Source organism: Protopterus annectens, chromosome 6.part0 (assembly GCF_019279795.1).
Source record: "Protopterus annectens isolate FY-2018-M chromosome 6.part0, PAN1.0, whole genome shotgun sequence".
Classification (NCBI taxonomy): domain Eukaryota; kingdom Metazoa; phylum Chordata; order Ceratodontiformes; family Protopteridae; genus Protopterus; species Protopterus annectens.
In genome coordinates, this window is record NC_056737.1 from 287,553,321 (window position 1) to 287,573,725 (window position 20,405).

Below are 20,405 nucleotides of genomic sequence, written 5' to 3' on the forward strand. Positions count from 1 at the left end.
GGGTTCTGTCAGTGAGCCAGTTGGCAACCCATCTTGTGACATAGGGATTTATACTTAGTTTAGTGAGTTTTCCTATAATTCCATAGTGGGGAATGGTGTCAAAAGCCTTGGTGAGATCTAGATAGGCTGTGTGTACCACCTTACCCTCATCTACAGCTTTGGTGACCACTTCAAAGAAGTCTATCAGGTTTAGGAGACATGATCTGCCTTTTACAAACCCGAACTGGGTAGGGTCCAGAGTTTGGAAATTACCAATGTCACTGTTTATAAGTTCCATGCTGATATGCTCCATAGCCTTGCAGACCAGGCTCATCAGGCTAATGGGGCAGTAGTTCCCGGGGTCCGTGGTGGCTCCCCCTTTGTGGAGTGGGATAACCATTGCTGTATGCCATTCAGTGGGCACAAAGCCTGAGGTGAGGCTATGATTGAACATGGTACTTAGGTGGGGTGCCAGTTCGTTCTGTAGTTCATGCAGAACACAGCCTGGGATGTTGTCAGGTCCCATGGATGCTGTGTTCTTGGCTTTGATGAGTGTGTTTTTTACCTGTGCAGCCGTGATTACAGGTACTTTGCATTCTTCCGGTATAAAGATGGGCCCTTTAGGGGATGAGAGTGGGGTAAAGTTAGCACTGAACCTATCTGCCAGGATGGTGGCAATATCAGTTGGTTCTGTATATTTAGTGCCATTGTTCTGTAACTCAGAGCAGATCTGCGTGTTGCCATTGAGTTCTTGACATAGCTATAGAATGCTTTGTGGTTGTCTTTAGAATCAGTGGCGATTTTGTTTTCGTAACTAGCTTTGGAGGATTTTATGAGGGATATCAGCTTCTTACTGAGGCTGAACATGGAGTTCCTCCAATCATGAAATTTTACTCTTTTTTGCAACAGTTTCTTTCTTCTGTTGTAGAGTTTGTTTATAGCAGGGGGCCACCAGACTGGCTTCCTTTTTTTGGAGGACAGCATCTTGGTTCTGTTAGGGATTGCACGATCCATGCACTTGTGTAAGTGCTTATAAAGTGCAATTGTATAGGATGCAGCAGTCATATCTCTATTGTCCGTAGCACAGATGGTTATGCCTTAAATACCTTCACTCTCACTGTGGCAGAGAAGTTATCATATTTCAACAGGAATACAGATCCCACCATCCCCCAAACCTCAAGGACTATGTGAGTGCCAATACTACCCTCTCTCTCATGTCACCTTAGTAACGAGTGCTACCCCTGACCCTGTTCTGTATTGTCTCCTAAACCTACAGAAGTACTGAGTGATACCATCTCGGGAACTTAAGTACCACAAACTGACTGACCTACCTTTACATATGTGCCACACTGTGCCAGAGGAACATACTAGACAAGCAATCAAGCGGTTCATAAAATGCCTAGCCATATATACCTTACAGCACAAGAACTTATACATTCTTGCCACACTTTTCAAAGACTTAATAGTCCTCACCTCCCAAATCTAGCAGGGACATACATGATAATACTGGTGTAATTTTTTTCAGTGATTTCCATTGAAATGTAAGAATCTTGTTCTAGGCTTCCAACCACTGAAGAACATAGCAGACACATTTGGAGCCTTCCGTGGACCATTTTATGAAGTCAATGCTCTTCCACTGTAGTTTTTGATCACAGTCATGTACTTGTGGTCACTAACATGAATTATCACCATGTGATGATCAGCTAACTGCCCTTTAAAATTACAAAACCAGCTGACACACTGGGTATGTCCTTATGTGTAATTGTCAGTTTTATGCCTAATTTTACCTTCACATTAAATAGTTGCACTAATGCATACTAAAAGAACAGCTTAAGAAAGCCTTTAAGTGCATTACAACTAAGCTATACCTATATTATTTTTGTGATCTCACTTTGAGAGTTTGTGAGCACAGTTTACATAAGTTATCCCTGTATTGTTTTTTTTTTTTTGTGTGTGTTATTACAATGGAATTTGTTGGAAAATAGACCTATAATAAAGTATTAACATTTTATATCAGTTCTGTATTTATTGGATTCTTAGCATAATCACTGTTTGGAAAATGGGCAAAGTAATATAGCAAACCACATTTCAACAGGGTAACCTACTGGCAGAAGAAGCTTGAATTCTCAAGCTTTGACTGTCAGAGCTTCAAGTCACTGATGACTGAAATTCCTCCATAAGAAATCACTGTCATCAAGTTATGTCAGAAGTGATCCCGACTTTGGGAGAATTTCCTCCTTCTTTGAGCTGATGCCATTGTGTAGTTGGTATATATAAGTTTGGGGGAATGATGGGGCTTGCCCCCAAATTGTGGGGTGCACAGGCCTTGCCTCTCTGCAAAAACATTTAAAAAACGATTTTCAGCAAGATATTTCTGGGAATGCAGTTCAGGGATTCCAATCCTCTGATCATAGTGGAAGCAGTTGAGCATTTGCTGGGTAGATTTCCAAAGGGATGCAGAAACCGAGAAGGACAGACCAGTAAAAATCAAGACTAAATATGGCAGTGAATCCATGTGCCATCAGAGAAACAGTTTTTGTCAAACTACTATTTCTCCCCCTGGTATCCATTATCACTCAGTACCTTACTCTACATTAATTCTAAAAATTAAAAGGACTTGAAAACTGCAGAAATGCCTTACCACCCAAAATACCTTCAAGTTGGCATACAACTGGAGTCATGGGCACATGAGCACTTTAGATCACCTCCACTACCATGCACCTTGAACAGGATTAACCAAGTAATAAGAGAATTGATGAACCAGGCCTTGCGTCTAACTCTCAGATTTATCATTACATACCTATGCAGAAACAAAGACGATTATTAGCAGGTTGCTGATTATAAATGGCTTACTATGTGTTTGAGACGTGGATGCCAAGAAATTCGCTCGCAAGGTGAATCTTGGCATCCATATAGGGAACTCATTATTAAGAATTATGATCAAAGATTCCACTGTAATTCTTTGCAGTGCATGGAGCTTTATCTGCTCAATTTACTACTAGTTACAAGAAAAAAAATTGCTGGCTTTCAAAGCTGTAAAGCACTTTGAGGAACACATTCAGAAAGACAGTATATTAGAATCTGTTACAAAAAGGCGAGTACAAATTACTGACACAGACAGCAGACAGAAATTTATACATTTTTTAATTCATCTGGTGTTGTTTACTGCTCATTACTGGTGCAATACCTGATCTTAACAAGTGAAGCAGGGGGTGCTTAACAATTGTTAAGACTGAGTCTTGCGCTGTAGAAATACTTAACTGATAAGTTTTTTTTTTCTGGATATTGGAGCATAATCACGGCACTCCATGATCTACAATACTTTTAATACTCTGCTACAGTAAAATACTTCAGTGTTAATACGCACAGAAAATGTCCACAGCTCACCCATTTTTTCTCTTTATGTTTTTTTGATTTTTCCCTTATTTGATCATCAATCTCATTCTGTGCAATACCCATTAACACAAAGGCCCAGAGGTTAAAGTCAAAACCAAGTAAAAGCTACACTCATCTGCTCCCGAACAGACATATAAAGCTAAGATTCAAACAACACAGGTGATCCAAACAGATTGATCCTCAACACAGTAGCGCAAATATTAAAAACATCCATTAATAACCAAATGAAGCGTGAATAATGAGAGAGACTGGAAGAGAGACATTTCAAGATTCATAGTGGATGTCTATTCAATCACTAACCCAGAAGCAGTATTAAAGAAATAAATAATGTCAAAAAATACAAGAGATACAACCCCACCAACAAGGAGATATATGAATACACTGAAAGCACTGAAAAATTGCATATTTCTTACTTTCCTTCTAAATATGGCATAAACTTGTTTTTTTCTCTCACTTTATATCGCAGTTCCTGTTTGTATTATACTAACCTGCCTTTAATTTCTCCATAAAGTGGCTAAAATGTCTATGAATATTAAATAATTGTCATATAAGCTACATCTATTCTTAATCAATGTTTTCATACTATGTCTAAAATTATTGGCCCCGATTCCAAAAGACTTGATCTTGGTGTAAGTGACCACTTATGCAGAGCAAGTGTTTTGGAATCTCACCCTTGGTGTAAACCTGTTTATACATAGGCTTTACACAGAAGTGAGTCAGAACTATGACAGTTACACAGACACCAACTATTTTGGAGTCTGGTGCATTACTCTAAATGTTTTTGCAATACTGTGGAGCTTTTCTCCCCAGACCTCTGCTGACAATGGGCACTTATCCCAGTAATCAAATGTGGCATATGTCTAAATGACAAACATCAGCATGCTGATGTGGAATGCGTTTGATCACTGTTCTCTCTCCCTCTCCTTATTTATTTATTTAATTTATTTATGTGAAGGGGAGGTGATTTATTATATAATAAAATGTAAATACCTTCATTTCTTTTTGTGCCCCAAGTAACTGTTGGTTGAAGCACCATCCAGGCAAAAACACCCAAAGAAAGCTTCAGCTCAATGAAAAATCCTAAAATAAGAATTTATTTTTTGCAAGAACAACTTCCCAACACTCCAGACACCCCTTCATATATACCAACTCTGCACTCAAACAACTATTGACAAAAGGAGAAATTAAAAAAATACAGTTATGTACCAGCAATGACTGCCCATGACAAAAGGCAGCTGAGATTAAGAGGGAGGGTGGCCTAATGGTTAAGGTGTTTGCCTTACAAACACAAGGTGCAGGGTTTGAGTCTCACGAGGGATAATTGGCTAGGCTTAAAGTGGCTCGCAAGGGCAGTTAGCCTAGTACTAATCTATGAACCTATGAATCTAAGTTGCAATCTCATCTAGTTCACATTTGACCACCTGCTGAGTTACTATCAGCTTAAGAAAAACACCTAACTGTGATTCCTGATCTAAGAAACTACCCAGGTGTAACATAGTACAAAACTTCATCTGGCAATATTCACAGTTGGAGGCAGAGCTGAATTGGTAAGGTTACTATATGACATACAGAATACTCAGGTAACATTAGCAGTGTTACATACAAAGTTCCATGAGAACTATTTACACTAATACTAAACAATATACAGAATGCTCAGAGAACATTACTAGCATACATACAAAGTTTCACGAGAGCTATTTACACTAGTACTATGCAATATACAGAATATTCAGGTAACATTTAGCAGCTTTACATACAAAGTTCCACGAGCATTATTTACACTAGTACTATACAGTATACAGAATACTCAGGCAACATTCTGAAGCACTACATACAAAGTTCCACAAGAGCTATTTACACTGGTACTATACAATATACAGAATACTCAGGTAACATTTAGCATCTTTACATACAACATTCCCTGAGAGGTATTTACACTAGTACTTTACAAAATACAAAATACTCGGGTAACATTTAGCAGCTATGCATACAATATTCCATAAGCACTATTTACATTAGCACTATGCAATGTACAGAATAGTAAGGTGACATTTGCAGCTTTACTTACAAAGTTCCACTACAGCTCTTTACACTACTACTACTACTACTATATAATACAAAATATGCATTACTTACAGAGTTCCAGAAGAATTATTTACACTAATACTATACAATATACAGAATACTCAGGTAACATTTAGCAGAATTACATTCAAAGTTTCAAGACAGCTGTTTATACTAGTACTATACAGTATACAGAATACTCTCATAACATTTGGCAACTTTACATACAAAGTTTCCTGAGAGCTATTTACTCTAGTACTATACAATATACATAGCGTATGACACACAAAGTTCCATACATACAAAGTTACACTAGTACTATAAAATATACAGAATACTCAGGTAACATTTGGAAGAATTACTTACAAAGGTCCAAGAGAGATACTTATTCTAGTACTATACAATATACAGAATTCTCAGGTAACATTTAGCACCTTTACATACAAAGTTCCGTGAGCCCTATTTACTGTAGTACTATACAATATACAGAATATTTAGATAACATTTAGAAGCATTACAAACAAAGTTTTGTGAACCCTATTTACTCTAGTACTATACAATATACAGAATATTTAGGTAACATTTAGAAGCATTACAAAGTTCTGTGAGCCCTATTTGCTATAGCACTATACAATATACAGAATATTTAGATAACATTTAGAAGCATTACAAAGTTTCGTGAGCCCTATTTAATGTAGTACTATACAATATACAGAATATTTAGGTAACATTTAGAAGCATTACAAAGTTCCGTGAGCCCTATTTACTATAGTACTATACAATATACAGAATATTTAGGTAACATTTAGAAGCATTACATACAAAGTTGCGCGACAGGGATTTACACTAGTACTGTACAATATATAAAATGTGCAGTATTTGAAGCTGCTCAATAACATTATATCTAACAGTTAGCTTTGAAGGTGTTACAATCAGCGAACTGATAAGTGATTATGTTATCAATTCTCATAGGAGAAGGATATAAAATATGTGCATTAATGGTAATGTCCACCAATGCAGGCATTACTGGAAAATAATTGATCTTCCAGAGGCAACAAGGTCATCCACTGTGACATCAAGCCTCAAAACACCCGTTGGTAGGGGGTCTATTTCAAAAGACTGACAAACCAAAAGACTGAATCCTAAAAGACTGAAAATTCAAAATACTGAAAATATTTTTAATGCAGGGGTAGCAAGCCCCCATGTACCCCTCATGTGGGGGGCTGTGTCCCCTAACTCCCTGCTAACTATATATACCAACTCCAAGATTGCGCAACAGTGGAGAAGGGGCAAATTCCATCATTCAGTATTTTGAATTTCCAGTGTTTTGGAATTCAGACTTTTTTTTTTCCAGTCTTCTGAAGTAGACTCGTGAGTAGTCTGTTATTCCACAGTAATGTCCATATTACTTGGTATTATTATTTCCTAAATTCCCTCACATATTTATATGTTTGTGCTCTTGCATTTAGTTAACCTGATCTGTTAAAATCTATAAAATGCATTGTTATTATTCCCCATCCTGGCAAGTTTAATTTTAAACAGCTTAAGGTATGATCATGCTGTGAAATGGCATCTCATTCTTTCTGATCCACAGCTGCGTTACACATGTAAAAAAAATAAAATAAAAAGACTCCTGCCAGGATCTTTTATTTGTTCCTAGTAATCACAACAAATCAGTAGAACAGAGCATCTTGTATCTTACTACTCAAAATGAATAGGCTAAAAGAAAAAAAAAAAAGATAAATCTTTTTGTCAAAAAACTAATTACTTTTTAAGATGAAGTTTAGACCAAGCTGGGCGCTGTTACTGTACGAAAGTGAATGTTAGTAATTTTTAGCAATAGTACACAGTTATTTCAGACTGAACTCTGATTAATATAACTGCAGGAGCAGAGCAATTTAAGCAATGCATTTTCTTATTTCTACATTTTCATTATAAATATGTATTGTGTGAGACACGCAAAGGGAAAATTTGTTTTTTCTTGTTTGCACATTGAAAAATAGGCTGCATTAGTCTTTTTTCTCGTGGTCAATTTTTACGTTATTACCCAAAGAAACATGCTATGCCCTTACGTCTGCCAGTGAAAAGGCATTAGTTACCATAGCTAACATACTTAGCACAAACTTGAACAGAGTATCTCTAGTAAGCATTTCACTAAAGATATATGAGCCCATTGGCACATGCCCATTCCTTCCTCTCAGTCATCAGTACTTTTGTTATACATGGGTAAGTCTGGAACCTGGAAAGATGCTGGACCTGGATGAATAAAGCAGCGTTCTGTAGGAGTAAAGTCCCTAGAATGCCTTCTGCTCAGGTTTCTTGTTATGACTCAGTATTATGTTCCCTACAAGTGACAACATTTATTTATATCTGCACAAATAATTACAATGATATGAGCTGAGTATTAGAAGTAATCTGAACAGGGTATTAAACAGCCACCAAGAATAATCAATATTAAGTGCATGATTATATCATCTTACAAGTTCTCACACTTGTATTACTTTGCCTGGTTCTAAAGATACACCAACTAATAATAATAATAATAATAATAATAATAATAATTTTAATAATAATAATACACAGACTATGAATATAGATAATGATTTTAAAGTGTGGAAATACATTGACTGACAATTCCTTCTGGCCATGAGCTCTTGCTGATTACTATTTTGAGGACTGCTAACATGATACCATCTTTCCCCGTAGGATGCTCTCCATTACTTTTCTTGCCAATGACACTTTTTTAAGCTAAAAGCTCTGTAGCTCAACAAATGTTTTCTGTCTATCCTCTCCTTGTATAAGGGTAATATAGTTTGATTTTGCAATATGGTTCCATTTCTGCTCTATCCAGTGATCAAGGTATCAATCGGGGGAATCTGACAACAAACTTCTCAGATTTCTGAGGATTCCATGAGGCAACCTATGTTTTTTTGTGCTTTTTTGTCCATAAGGCAACTAGTTCCCTCTAAATTTCTCTCTGCCTATGTTGGAGTCTCCCTTTTGCTTTGACCACAATGCTCTGCCTCCCTCCCAATATCCCCCGTGTTTACTTTTGTGGAAACTGAAGTACTGATTCTGTTCCTATGATTTTCCCATTTTTCTTTTGTCCTCCCTCTCAGTTTTGCTCATCCTTAGCTTTTTTCTTATGCCTTGTTCTTAAAATACCAAACTTTCTTTCTTGGTCCATTCTGCTGTCTTTGAACTTTAGCCTTTGCTTGCCCACCCACCATTGTTGACGTTTTGATAAACTTCTTGCAATGTGCTTTACCTACTACTTCTATGCCTTACACTCTCCACTGTAGCTCTTTTATGCTGTACCATTTGACCTAGTTGGTAGATTCACATTTCTGTGTAGCCACACTAGCCTTCTAGTTTTTACCTCTTTCTCATACAGTTATTTATTGTCCCTGAACATATAACTTCTGACCCATTTTTATAACTTATTTCTCTTTCAGTTTCCTCCCAGCACATCCAGTTAAGTACACACTTATGTAATATCTGGAACCAGACATGAAACACATAGAATTGTTTTTTGATTATGAAATGCACTTTTTATCTAGCATAGGACATATTAAAGTGAATTTTGCAAAGGAAAAAGGTCAAGTGTGTGTGTGTGTGTGTGTGTGTGTGTGTGTGTGTGTGTGTGTGTGTGTGTGTGTGTGTGTGTGTGTGTGTGTGTATGTGCAACTGTGCATGTACGCATGAACATATCTATATACAGTGGATATAAAAAGTTTACACACCTCTGTTAAAAGAGACCACAATAAATCATTTCAAAACTTTTCCAAACTTTAACGTGACCTATAACATGTACAAGTCAATTGAAAAACAAACAAATCTTTTAGGGGAAAAAATATAAAAAATAAAAAATATCATACAATAAGCTGGTTGCATAAATGTGCATACCCTTAAACTAATACTTTGTTGAAGCACCTTTTGATTTAATTACAGCATTTAGTCATCTTGGGTAGGAGTCTGTCAGCATGGCACATCTTGACTTGGCAATATTTGCCCACTCTTCCTTTCTTCCTTGCAAAAGCTCTCCAAATCTGTCAGATTGTGAGGGCATCACTTGTGCACAGCCCTCTTCAGATCATCCCACAGATTTTCTATTGAATTTAGGTCTGGTCTCTGGCTAACTTTAATTTTCTTCTGGTGAAGACATTCTTTTGTTGATTTGGATGTATGCTTGGCATCATTGTTGTGTTGAAAGGTGAAATTCCTCTTCATCTTCAGCTTTCTAGCAGATGCCTGAAAGTTTTGGGCCAAAAGTGATTGGTATTTGGAACTGTTCATAATTCCCCTCCACCTTGACTAAAGCTCCAGTTCCAGCTGAAGAAAAGTAACCCCAAAGCATGATGCAGCCACCAACATGCTTCACCATGGAGATGGTGTTCTTTTGGTGATGCGAAGTGTTGTTTATGCACCAAACGTACCTTTTGGAATTGTGGCCAAAATGTTCAACCTTGGTCTCATCAGACCATAACACATTTTCCCACATGCTTTTGGGAGACTCAATGCATTGTTTTGCAAATTTTAGCCGAGCCTGGATGTTTTTCTGTGTAAGAAAAGGCTTTTGTCTTGCAACCCTATCCCATAACCCAGACATATGGAGAATATAGGAGATTGTTGTCACATGTAGTACACAACCAGTACTTGCCAGACATTCCTGTAGCTCCTTCAGTGTTGCTGTAGGTCTCTTGGCAGCCTCCCTGACCAGTTTGCTTCTTGTCTTTTCATCAATGTTTGAGGGACATCCAGTTCTTTGCAACAACACTGTTGTCTCATATTTTCTCCATTTTTTGATGACTGTCTTCACTGTGTTCCATGGTATATCCAAAGCTGTGGAAATTGTTTTGTATCCTTCTCCTGACTGATATCTTTCAACAATGAGATCCTGTTGATGCTTTGTAAGCTGTCTGTGAACCATGGCTATTGCTGTAGTAGGCAACTGAGTAAATGTCAGGAAAATCCTACTAGGATAACTGAACTTTATTTGGGGTTAATCAGAGACTGTTTAATTGATGGCAGGTGTGTACCCAAGAAGACTGAATGCTGTAATTAAATCAAAAGGTGCTTCAACAAAGTATTAGTTTAAGGGTGTGCACACTTGTGCAAAAAGCTTATTGTATGTTTTTTATTTTTAATATATTTCCCTCTAACAGATTTGTTTGTCAATTGAATTGTACAGGTTATAGGTCACATTAAAGGTGGGAAAAGTTTTGAAATGATTTATTGTGGTCTCATTTTTTTATATCACGAAAACCTAGCATTTTAACAGGGATGTGTAAACCTTTTATATCCACTGTGTATAGATCTGATCAGATGATCACCGTTTCAGAATGTCAACTTTCAAAAGGTCGAGGCCATATGGTTGACATTCTGAAAGACTAAACTACAACAAAAACTAAAAACTTTTCTTTTGTAGGGAGACAAGCCCCTGCATCTCCCACACCCTCTGCTAATTATTTATACCAGATCACACTATGATGGGGAAAAGGGAAAATTCCCTGATCTCCACTGTACAGTGATCTCTGCAAAAGCAAAAGCAAACTAGCTTCTGCTCTACAAAACATTCAATGTTACAGAATGTCAACCTTATGGTTTGGATCTTTTGAAAGTCTTCTGACATAGACCCCCCCCCCACACACACATAGATAGATAGATAAATAGATAGATAGATAGATAGATAGATAGATAGATAGATAGATAGATATAGCTAAATAGATAGGTAGATAGATATCTAAATGAATACATACACACACACACACACACACACACACACACACACACACACACACACACACACACACACTCGAGTAGTACACTTTTCTGATTGCCCTGTTAATCCAAAGCAAGGCCACAGTGGAGCTAGAACTTGTCTTGGCACTCACTAGGAGTAAGACACAAATTGTTATTCTGAATTGGGAATTAACAGAATGAACCCATCACACATGGCATGATCTCTTATGGACAATTTAGGAGATTGCCTGTTCATCTACAGCATGTCTTTGGGAACTGGGTTGATGCTGGAGCCCTAAGTAAGAACTCACATGGTCAAAGGGAAGATGTACAGTCTAACCCCAGAAAGTGTCCCATCCAAGATCTGAACTGTATAACCAAGCACTGTGAAGCAGCAATGCTAACTACTGCACCACTGTACCACCCAAAAAAATATTGCTAATTAGAAAATTCAAAGCACAATTCAAATCGCATCTTGTATAGGAATCATAGCTGAAATGCTTTCAGACTGTCCATGTTATACAATCCCTCCTTCTCTGTAACCTCTCATTATTGGCCTCCTCTCAACTTCCACATCTTCTTCACCAAGTCTGGACATTTAAATTCATGTTCATCTTGATTATAAATACTGCAGGTCTGTAAATATTCTACCTAGCACCACTTGTTAGTTTTGGGATATTTTAACTGTTTCTAATTTACTGATTTGTTTCTACTTCTCATATATCACTGTGGTTTCCAGTTTACTTTTTAATACTCCTCTGTTACTGTGACTGGACTTACAGAGGCCTTTCCTGAAATTGGTCCACTGAGATCAGTGCATTACCCTGGTAAACAAACATAAGCAAATAAAATACATGTCATTTTGATGTCAGAGATAAATGTTACTATATTTTACTTTAAACTAATAACTACATATAAAACAGTCGTGTGGTAGAAGGTAGAAAGCCCTGACTACAGCCCAGGTCATCTATGTTTAATTAGTAAAAGGGATGCTGATAAAATTAGACAGACAGTGAGAGAGTGAGATATCAATGATAGATTAGTAATCCTGGAGGGAGATGGTTCAGTTCACTAGACAGACAGTGAGAGAGTGAGATATCAATGATAGATTAGTAATCCTGGAGGGAGATGGTTCAGCTCACTGTATTGGTTATACCTACGGAAATCTAGTTCTATCAACCAATATACCAGCCTAGTGCAGCCATGCCAAATAGCGCTGTGCCATGTAGATTGAGGACTGGCATCTGTAGTAGCATATATGTATCTTCACTTAAACAGCATTAACAGAGCTTGCAAGGCACCAATGAAGGCAGTAAGGTTAACAGAGGCAGTCTGCAGCATCAGTGGAATAGCCCACTACCTACAATATGACTTACACTCCTGAGGAAAAATTAACTGTGCTTATAAAGCTCTCTAGTTAAGAAATGTATTGGTTAAAGGGCTCTGGCCTTAGTGGCTGAGCCAATCTCTCTCCCAAAAGGCAAAAAGACCAATTTGGTATTGTTGGAAGGGGAAACCACTGGGCAAATCCTAAAAACAGCAGAAAAAAAGGGAAAATAAATTCTAAAAATGCCTGCATTTATTTGGATTTTTCTGAGTAGCCATTCCATGCAAAATAAACTACATGTGATATGTAATAAGACAGGACAGTGTAATCTGTGACACTAGGTTATGATTCTCTAAAGATGCAGCTAATACAAAGTATGATAAGGTGATGTGTGTTCCAATGCCATTTTCTATTTCAACATAGACAGGCCATCTATATATATATATATATATATATATATATATATATATATATTAGGAATCAGAAAAATTAATGTTCCAACATTAACCTTAACTTAAAACTGAGACCTCTGATTCGGGCCTAAGAGTAGTCTTATCACCAGACTAAAGTACTTGCAACTCTGCCTTAATCATTACTCTAAATGTGTGACTCAAATTATTTCAAGGACAGCATGCAAAGCAATGAAGGTCACAGCATGAAAATCAATGAATAGTGTCAGCTCACATGTCCATACCTGATCTACCATCACGCTGGATGTCAACATGGTACCAATCACCATCATTTGCCTTCTTCTGAGTTGCTTTCACCTTGATAGCACCTGAGCCCATGTCCAGCAAAAGATATAAGTGACCATCTAACAGTTCGACAGCAAAGAAGTCAACTTTGGTCTTTTTCTGGCTTCTTGCATCCTTTCTATCTTGAGGCTTCCCATGGGTAAAAAGAATCAGGCCATTGGGCTCAGTTGTGCGAAAGTCAAATGAAATTGAACCCATTCGCTTGGTGTTCCACTTGGGTAGGCTTATGAAGGCCTCAGGACTCTCAAAAGAAATTGGATCTAGAGTGGGGACAGTCTCACACTTGAAAACCACATCACCATTAATCTTCATTTTTGTATCTCCAATCCTGGCTAGCCTGGAGAGCTCAAGTCGAATATCATTGTTTTTATAAATAACCTAGAAAAGGAAAAGAGGTGAAAACAAAGTTGTTACTTTTCCTTGCAAAAAAATCTTTAAGTAGTCTATATCTTTAAAATCTTGTTGAAAGGCTTACAGTTAGATCAAAAGTTAACAGGGAGTGAAACAGAGATAAATAATATATAGCATTATTCACTGTTGAAGATCAGATGTGTTTCAATAATGAGATCTAACGCTTATCGTCATTAGAAATAGTAGATGGCTAAGCACCATTTTAAACACACTGTCTGCACCCAATAGGTTACAGTTTCCCCTGGAATATGCTTGCTTTCTTCTGGTTCTTCCTCTTTTTTTTCAACACAATACACTGAAACAACAATCAGATATTTAAATGCAACTATACAATTTTCATATGAATCAGGAAACCAAGAAGTTATTCGCAGAAATATTTCTCTGTAACAACTTTACCTTCAAATATTTTAGAATTTTTATCAGAACCATTTTATGTTAATTGGATGCAAGGAATCAGACCACAGAACTTTGTTGTATGAAAGTCAAATGAAATTGAGTCCATTTGCTTTGTGTTCCAGTTTTTTCAGCTAGTGAAAGGCTTAGGACTCCTTATTGATAAACAAAACCAAAAATTCAATCCCAACCACACTAAAAACTGCAACTTTAGCTCTATGGTCTGGCTGTTAAAGCAAAGGATTAAGGCTCTGAACTGTTAATGAGCTACTTCATAGAGTTAAGGGTACAGGGTTTGATTTTTTCCACCACTATTAGCCTGCTTTGTGACTCTGAGCAAGTCACCTAACTTTACAGTCCTGGTAAGGGAAATACGTGTTCAGTGGGCCTTCCTGGTTAACAAATTGAGAATTAAAAATAAATGCATACATAATGTGAACTTAACCATTAAAAATAAATAAAACAAGTAAAACAATACAATATTGCACACAGCTGTACTCACTAAGTACAGCAGTATAAATAATTATACTGACTCAGGATGCAGGACTGCAGGACTTTGAATTTATATAACCAATGCAACTTTAAAAATCCAACCAATGAAGAATCTTGGAGCATAAATGAGAACTGCTTGATCCATCAAAATAACCATTTCCCCTGTCCGATCAGTAAGTTATGGACCTAAACTAGCCAATGTCCAAATTACCTTATCTTTTACACTTCCTGTGATTGCATCTTGTCCCAATAAATCCATATAATCTTCATATCAGTCATCCATTGTCTTTTTTTCGGTGAACAAGTACCAATTCATATTAATTCTGAGTCATGAAAGTGGTATTTTCAAATGGTTTCCCACTGGTATTATATGATTTTTCTTATAATATGTAAGCCTGTGATTAAACGATTATCTTAGTCTTAAAATTCAAACATATTTACTCCATCATGTACCTCTCCCCAAGGAAGGACATATTAAGTACCTTATATCTGTCGCTATGTTTTCAAGTACAAGCCATTCATTTCTTTATTATCCTGCTATACATGGGCACTATCCTGTTCATGTACTTGCAGAAAAGTAACTGTAAGTAATCATATGCAATAATCAACATGGAGTGTTGTATTCTATGTATTCATTTGTAGGATCTGTCCCTGCTGCTTGAGTACAATTATATCAAAAACGCTATAATTATGCACAGACAGTCAAAATATAAAAATCTAACCACTTCATCCAACTATAAAATGGACTTGAAATGCACAAAAGAAAACAAAGAACATAATTATTTACATTATTTACTGACAGAGTCAACCTCAGCACACATCTCCTATCAAGCAAGAACATTTCATATACACCCTAACTTTAATCTTAAACTTAATATGAACACTATACCAACCCAACTAGTAAACCAAGTCAAAGATTCCTTACTATCCATATACAAAAACATGAGTCTATCTCTAAAATCAGTGATATTTACAAGTGATACAGAAACTACACTAAATCTAATATCACTTAACTTTTGCACAAATTGAATCCTTATTTATCTTATGGAGGACTAATACAATATTTCTGGATAGACAAACTAAGATATATGTGCAGGATATACACAAATGGGACTGGAAGGTGTGCTCTGGATATAAAGGAAATTAATTTCTCAGAATCCCTTTGAAAGCCTGTGCCAGGGTGTTAGAAAGAAGACTTCATCCAACAGTCATTGTTTTGATTCAGGAATTCAGGAGGAGCACTGTGGATTCTATCCTGCTTATGAAAGCATAGATAAACTCTGTGGACTTGCACAAGTATTGGAGAGTTACAGGAATTTGCCAAATTTGTCTAAATGTCTTCTGTGGACTTTGGGAAGACTTATGACTGAGTACTCTGGAATGTCCTTTGGGAGGTGATACAGCAATATTAGGTCCTACAGCTGCTGCTGCTTTGCATGTCATTCAGTTTTTATATTTGATGAATGAGAGTTTTGTCCGCCGTCTTATCATTAATTCTAATACACTCAAGGTAAGTATAGGACTCTGTCAAGGGTGTATCCTGTATTTCTTTCTGCTTTCAATTGTCATGGACAGTTTATCAAAATCTCAAGATTATCCAGTCTGGAGATATGAGGGTTGAATCTTTCATGTTTTCTAATAATAATGTTTCATTACCAATAAGTAAATGTGGTCTGTAGCAGATGTTAGAGTAATTCACCATTGAATGTAAAAAGGAGGGAATACAAATCAACATCTCCAAATCAGTGGTCATGGTTTTACTTCAGATAAAAGTGAGATGCCCTCTGCAAGTCAGAGAGGAACAACTAGTACACATGAGAGCGCTTCAGTATCTTATGATCTTGTCCATGACTGAAAGGGATAGGGCAACTGAAGTAGACAGGCACAGTAGTGGCAGTCCCACAGGCATTGCAACTGACTGTTTTGGTGAAGAAGGCCTTGAGACAGAACTAGGCCTATTAGAGGAATTACATCCTTCAGCTTGTCCAGGAATACCTTAGGATCCCAAAGGATATGATGGATAATGTTGCAGAAGATAACAAAGCCTGGTCTAGCCAGATAGTTTAGGTAAAAGATGGTTAGATAAAGGTATTAATGACTAGACAATTTTTGCTTCACTGCAGTATTCACAAATATGATAGGCAGATAAGTGGACACAACTATTTTCAGTTAAACTGTCTGTCAACAAATGGACTATTACACAGCTTCCTGTTTTAATAATAGTTAAGTTTCATGACTAGAGCAATACCTAAGTTTGATCAGAATTTGTATAAACCATTACTGTTTTTCATTTCTTTCTGCATTCGATTAGAATCACAGTAACCAAATATGTTAACGAAATTGACTGTAAAAGGAAAGTTTCAGGCAATACCATTCTAACCATAGGAGCAGCACTGAAAAGCTTATTGATATACACACGAAACCAGTTGCCATGTCAGTAAAATACTCCATAACTACAAGACTGCAAAAACCATAATGAACAAAGAAATGCAAACATTGCTTCAGGTTACCCCATGGTTAAATGATATCTCTGAAAATGCCTTGTTGTGTCCCTCAGAGATGTATAAAGGATAACTCTACTAAAATATCAGATTTTTTACAGATTCATATATTTGTAAAGATATTCTAAAGCCGCAAAGTCTTATGAACACTGACGTCTTGCCAGGACCCTTCATCAGATCACACCTTCTTTCTCCAGGAGGGCCATACCAGTCAATCTGGGAGTAAATTTGTGGACCATTCAGTCATGAGTGTTATGCTTAAAGGAAGGTGGTTGTCACACAGCTTAACACGCAGGGGATGTTTATTCCACAGGTTTGTGAGATGCTGGTTTATAAACCTGCCCATTCACCATGTCTTATTTATCTGTTGATGAAAATGTAGGCCCCTGGTTCTAGTATTGGTGGAGATGCTGGACTTGAAGAGATCAGGAATCCAACACATCTGGGTCTCTGATGGTGTGGAAAATCAGACAGAAATCTCCCCTCAAAAGTCTATTAGACACTGAATAATGGGATAGATTTTTTCTTATAACAATGTACTTTTGCTCCCTTTAAATCTAACTTTGGCAGTGTTCTATTGAAAGGGGGGGGGGGGGTTAAATATCATTCCTTCCCTCAAGTCCCTGAACATGTTTATATAGTTTCTCTGAATGACATTTTATTAATTAAAGCTATTGTACTAATAAGGGAATTTGTTAATGAGTGAAACACTAACTTCACTCTATTGTCATTTACAGATAACTGTTCACCATGACCATGACCAATGTCAAAGCAAGATAAACCAATATAAACATGCAATAAACATTTACTTATATTTTGTTCTGATAGTTTTTGCTTTAATACTTAGGAGCTTAAATACCTTTGGCAAACTTATCCAGCAGTACTTGAGTCCTCAGCTCAGTTTAATAAAAAGTAATGTTATACATTTCCTTTTGACTCATTCATTCATGTTAAACCTCTTTTATTATATAAACAATCTCACACTTCTTGTAGAGTCCTTTGTTTGAAAAATCACTGCCATTTATTTTTCTCGCCTTACTGACTGAAATATCAAAAAAGAGAAAAAATGTATTTTATGACAGCTCATTCCAATTTCAAAACATCTTGCCTCTTGCACCTTTTATCCAGTAAAACCTGCTATATGAGAAAGAAACAAAAACTCCACATTCTTTGTATTTCTGAACAACATGCTAAGAAATTGAATAAGGTCTTGTGGTAGGTATTCATCCCATGATCTCTCTTACTGTTTCTAAATTCTTTATTCCAATTCTGAGGTGAATGAATAAAAATTAATATTGATAAGCAGTCTAAATGTTCCCTACTAAACCACTACCCACTCCACTTCTGCATTCACATTTCCCTTTGTCCGAGACACTCTCATGTATCTCTCTGTGATGTATTCTCAGGTCTATTGTCAGCCATCAAATGGGCTAACCATTGAATGGCTGAACATCGAACAATAAGCATTGAAAGTTCACTTAGTGAACTTTCATTTCATCAACAGGGTAACTTGTCCAACACTTCCCCGTCTCACATACCAAAGTGTTTCAAACCACTTTTCTCCAATGAAGTGTGGTCTTGGATTATATATATATATATATATATATATATATATATATATATATATATATATATATATATGTATGTTATTATGACTTACATAAATGGCAGTCAGTCGAATGCCCGATGTTCAAAATCACAGTGAACAAGGGGCAGGAAATCGAACCAACATAGGTCAACCAAGTTTAATCGAGTTGCATGGTGCACTCGACCTTTTGGCAAGTGATGTACCGACACTGTGAAGGGAGGTCACACTTCAGTGAGTAACAGGGAATTAGCCCATCTCTGCACTGCAGTGTGATCCCGGAGTTGGTATATTTAATGTAGAGAGGGTATGGGTGATTCAGGTGGGCATAGCACCCCTGCAAAATAGTAGAATTAATGTACCATTGACTGTAGAGTTCAACGGTACATTAATGTGCATGACAGGAGGTGAGTGATGTCACCTCCTGCTATGTCAAATACATCAAATCACGATTGTCAGTGTATTCATTTTCACCTTGGTTTCCTATTCGAATTTTGTATTTTGCATTTCACATAGACAGTTTACACAGTTGACTGAAACATATATATATATATATATATATATATATATATAGTAAGCGGGTTGTGAGGGGTGTATGGGGTGAAGTCCGCCACCTGGGTGGGTTTGAAACACTTCCATATGTGAGACAGGAAGTGCCAGACAAGTAGTTACCTACCGTGTCAATGAAATGAAAGTTCAGTGAGTGAACTTTCGATGCTTATTGTTTGATGTTCAGCCATTTGATGGCTAGCCCATTCAATGGCTGAACATAGACCCTGTATTCCCATATAAATAACTGGTCTCATACTGTCATAAGCCTGAGTATATGTGTTCCAAGTTTTTGTCTCCTTGACTTCTGTAATACAAGTTTTTAATACTGAACTTTTCTGTTCAAGTCTGGATGAACCTGAGAGTTTTACTGCAAGGTGATGCCATATAGTAAGCCTGTGGATTTGGCATTTACAAGAGATATACTGCAATTTATCAAAGCCAATTTGATGGCAGACAGTGTGAGAGTGCTTAATATTTTGCAGCGGGTCTCACCAGAAATTATAGCTACATCACAGATGGACACCAGTCCTGAGGTATTTAGACAGCATGTGATCCAGGCCCAGTGAAGGCCCTTCCCTTCAAGACAGCTCTTCAATTTTTTTTTAAACAGCTATCCTCTGTGCCTGGTCATTTAATGATTATTTCATTTAGAAACCTACAGACTCAGCAGTCATTACTACTGAGCAATAAGCATTCAGCACTGGAATGTCCCTCCCCCCAAAAGAAAACCACCCTGCCCTACTTTGACTACAAGGGATTTGCAGAGCAATATACGGCCTTCTAACAAAGGGGACAGACCTTATACTTATGGCTGTTGAACCTAGCACTTTAGGCAAAGAAAAACAGTGCTTTATTAAATGGCTCCTATGCTTGACTCAAACAATAGTGAGGGAGAAGATCAACATTTGGTATACTCCTTGCAGATGTAATCTCTTCTCCGCTATGATACCGATGATAACAATATATCACTGGGTCTCCACTGGAGAATGTCTTCTTTGTTAAACAGTTTATTTAATGTAAAAACATATAAAACGGGGTTCAAAGGAGATGACTGTCTCTGACAAGAGGTCCCTGCATGTGCAAAGTACTGATAAGCTTAAACCAACCCCCACCATTACACTGCTCTAAAAATTTAATAATGTATTTAAGAATACTTCCTTAAAGCTGGACTCCCATGCTCCAACTCCACAGAAGTCTGTTTGTTTTTT

At 37.0% G+C, this 20,405-nt stretch overlaps 1 protein-coding gene across 1 annotated transcript in view; it reads right to left on the reverse strand.

Annotated features, from left to right (window-relative positions):
* LOC122803823 (neurexin-3-like) overlaps nt 1-20,405 on the reverse strand; it is a 2,450,564-nt gene that overhangs the window by 779,601 nt on the left and 1,650,558 nt on the right. The window contains exon 9 of the mRNA XM_044073508.1: nt 13,203-13,641. Coding sequence (XP_043929443.1) covers nt 13,203-13,641 — 439 coding nt within the window. The remainder of the gene's footprint in view (nt 1-13,202; nt 13,642-20,405) is intronic.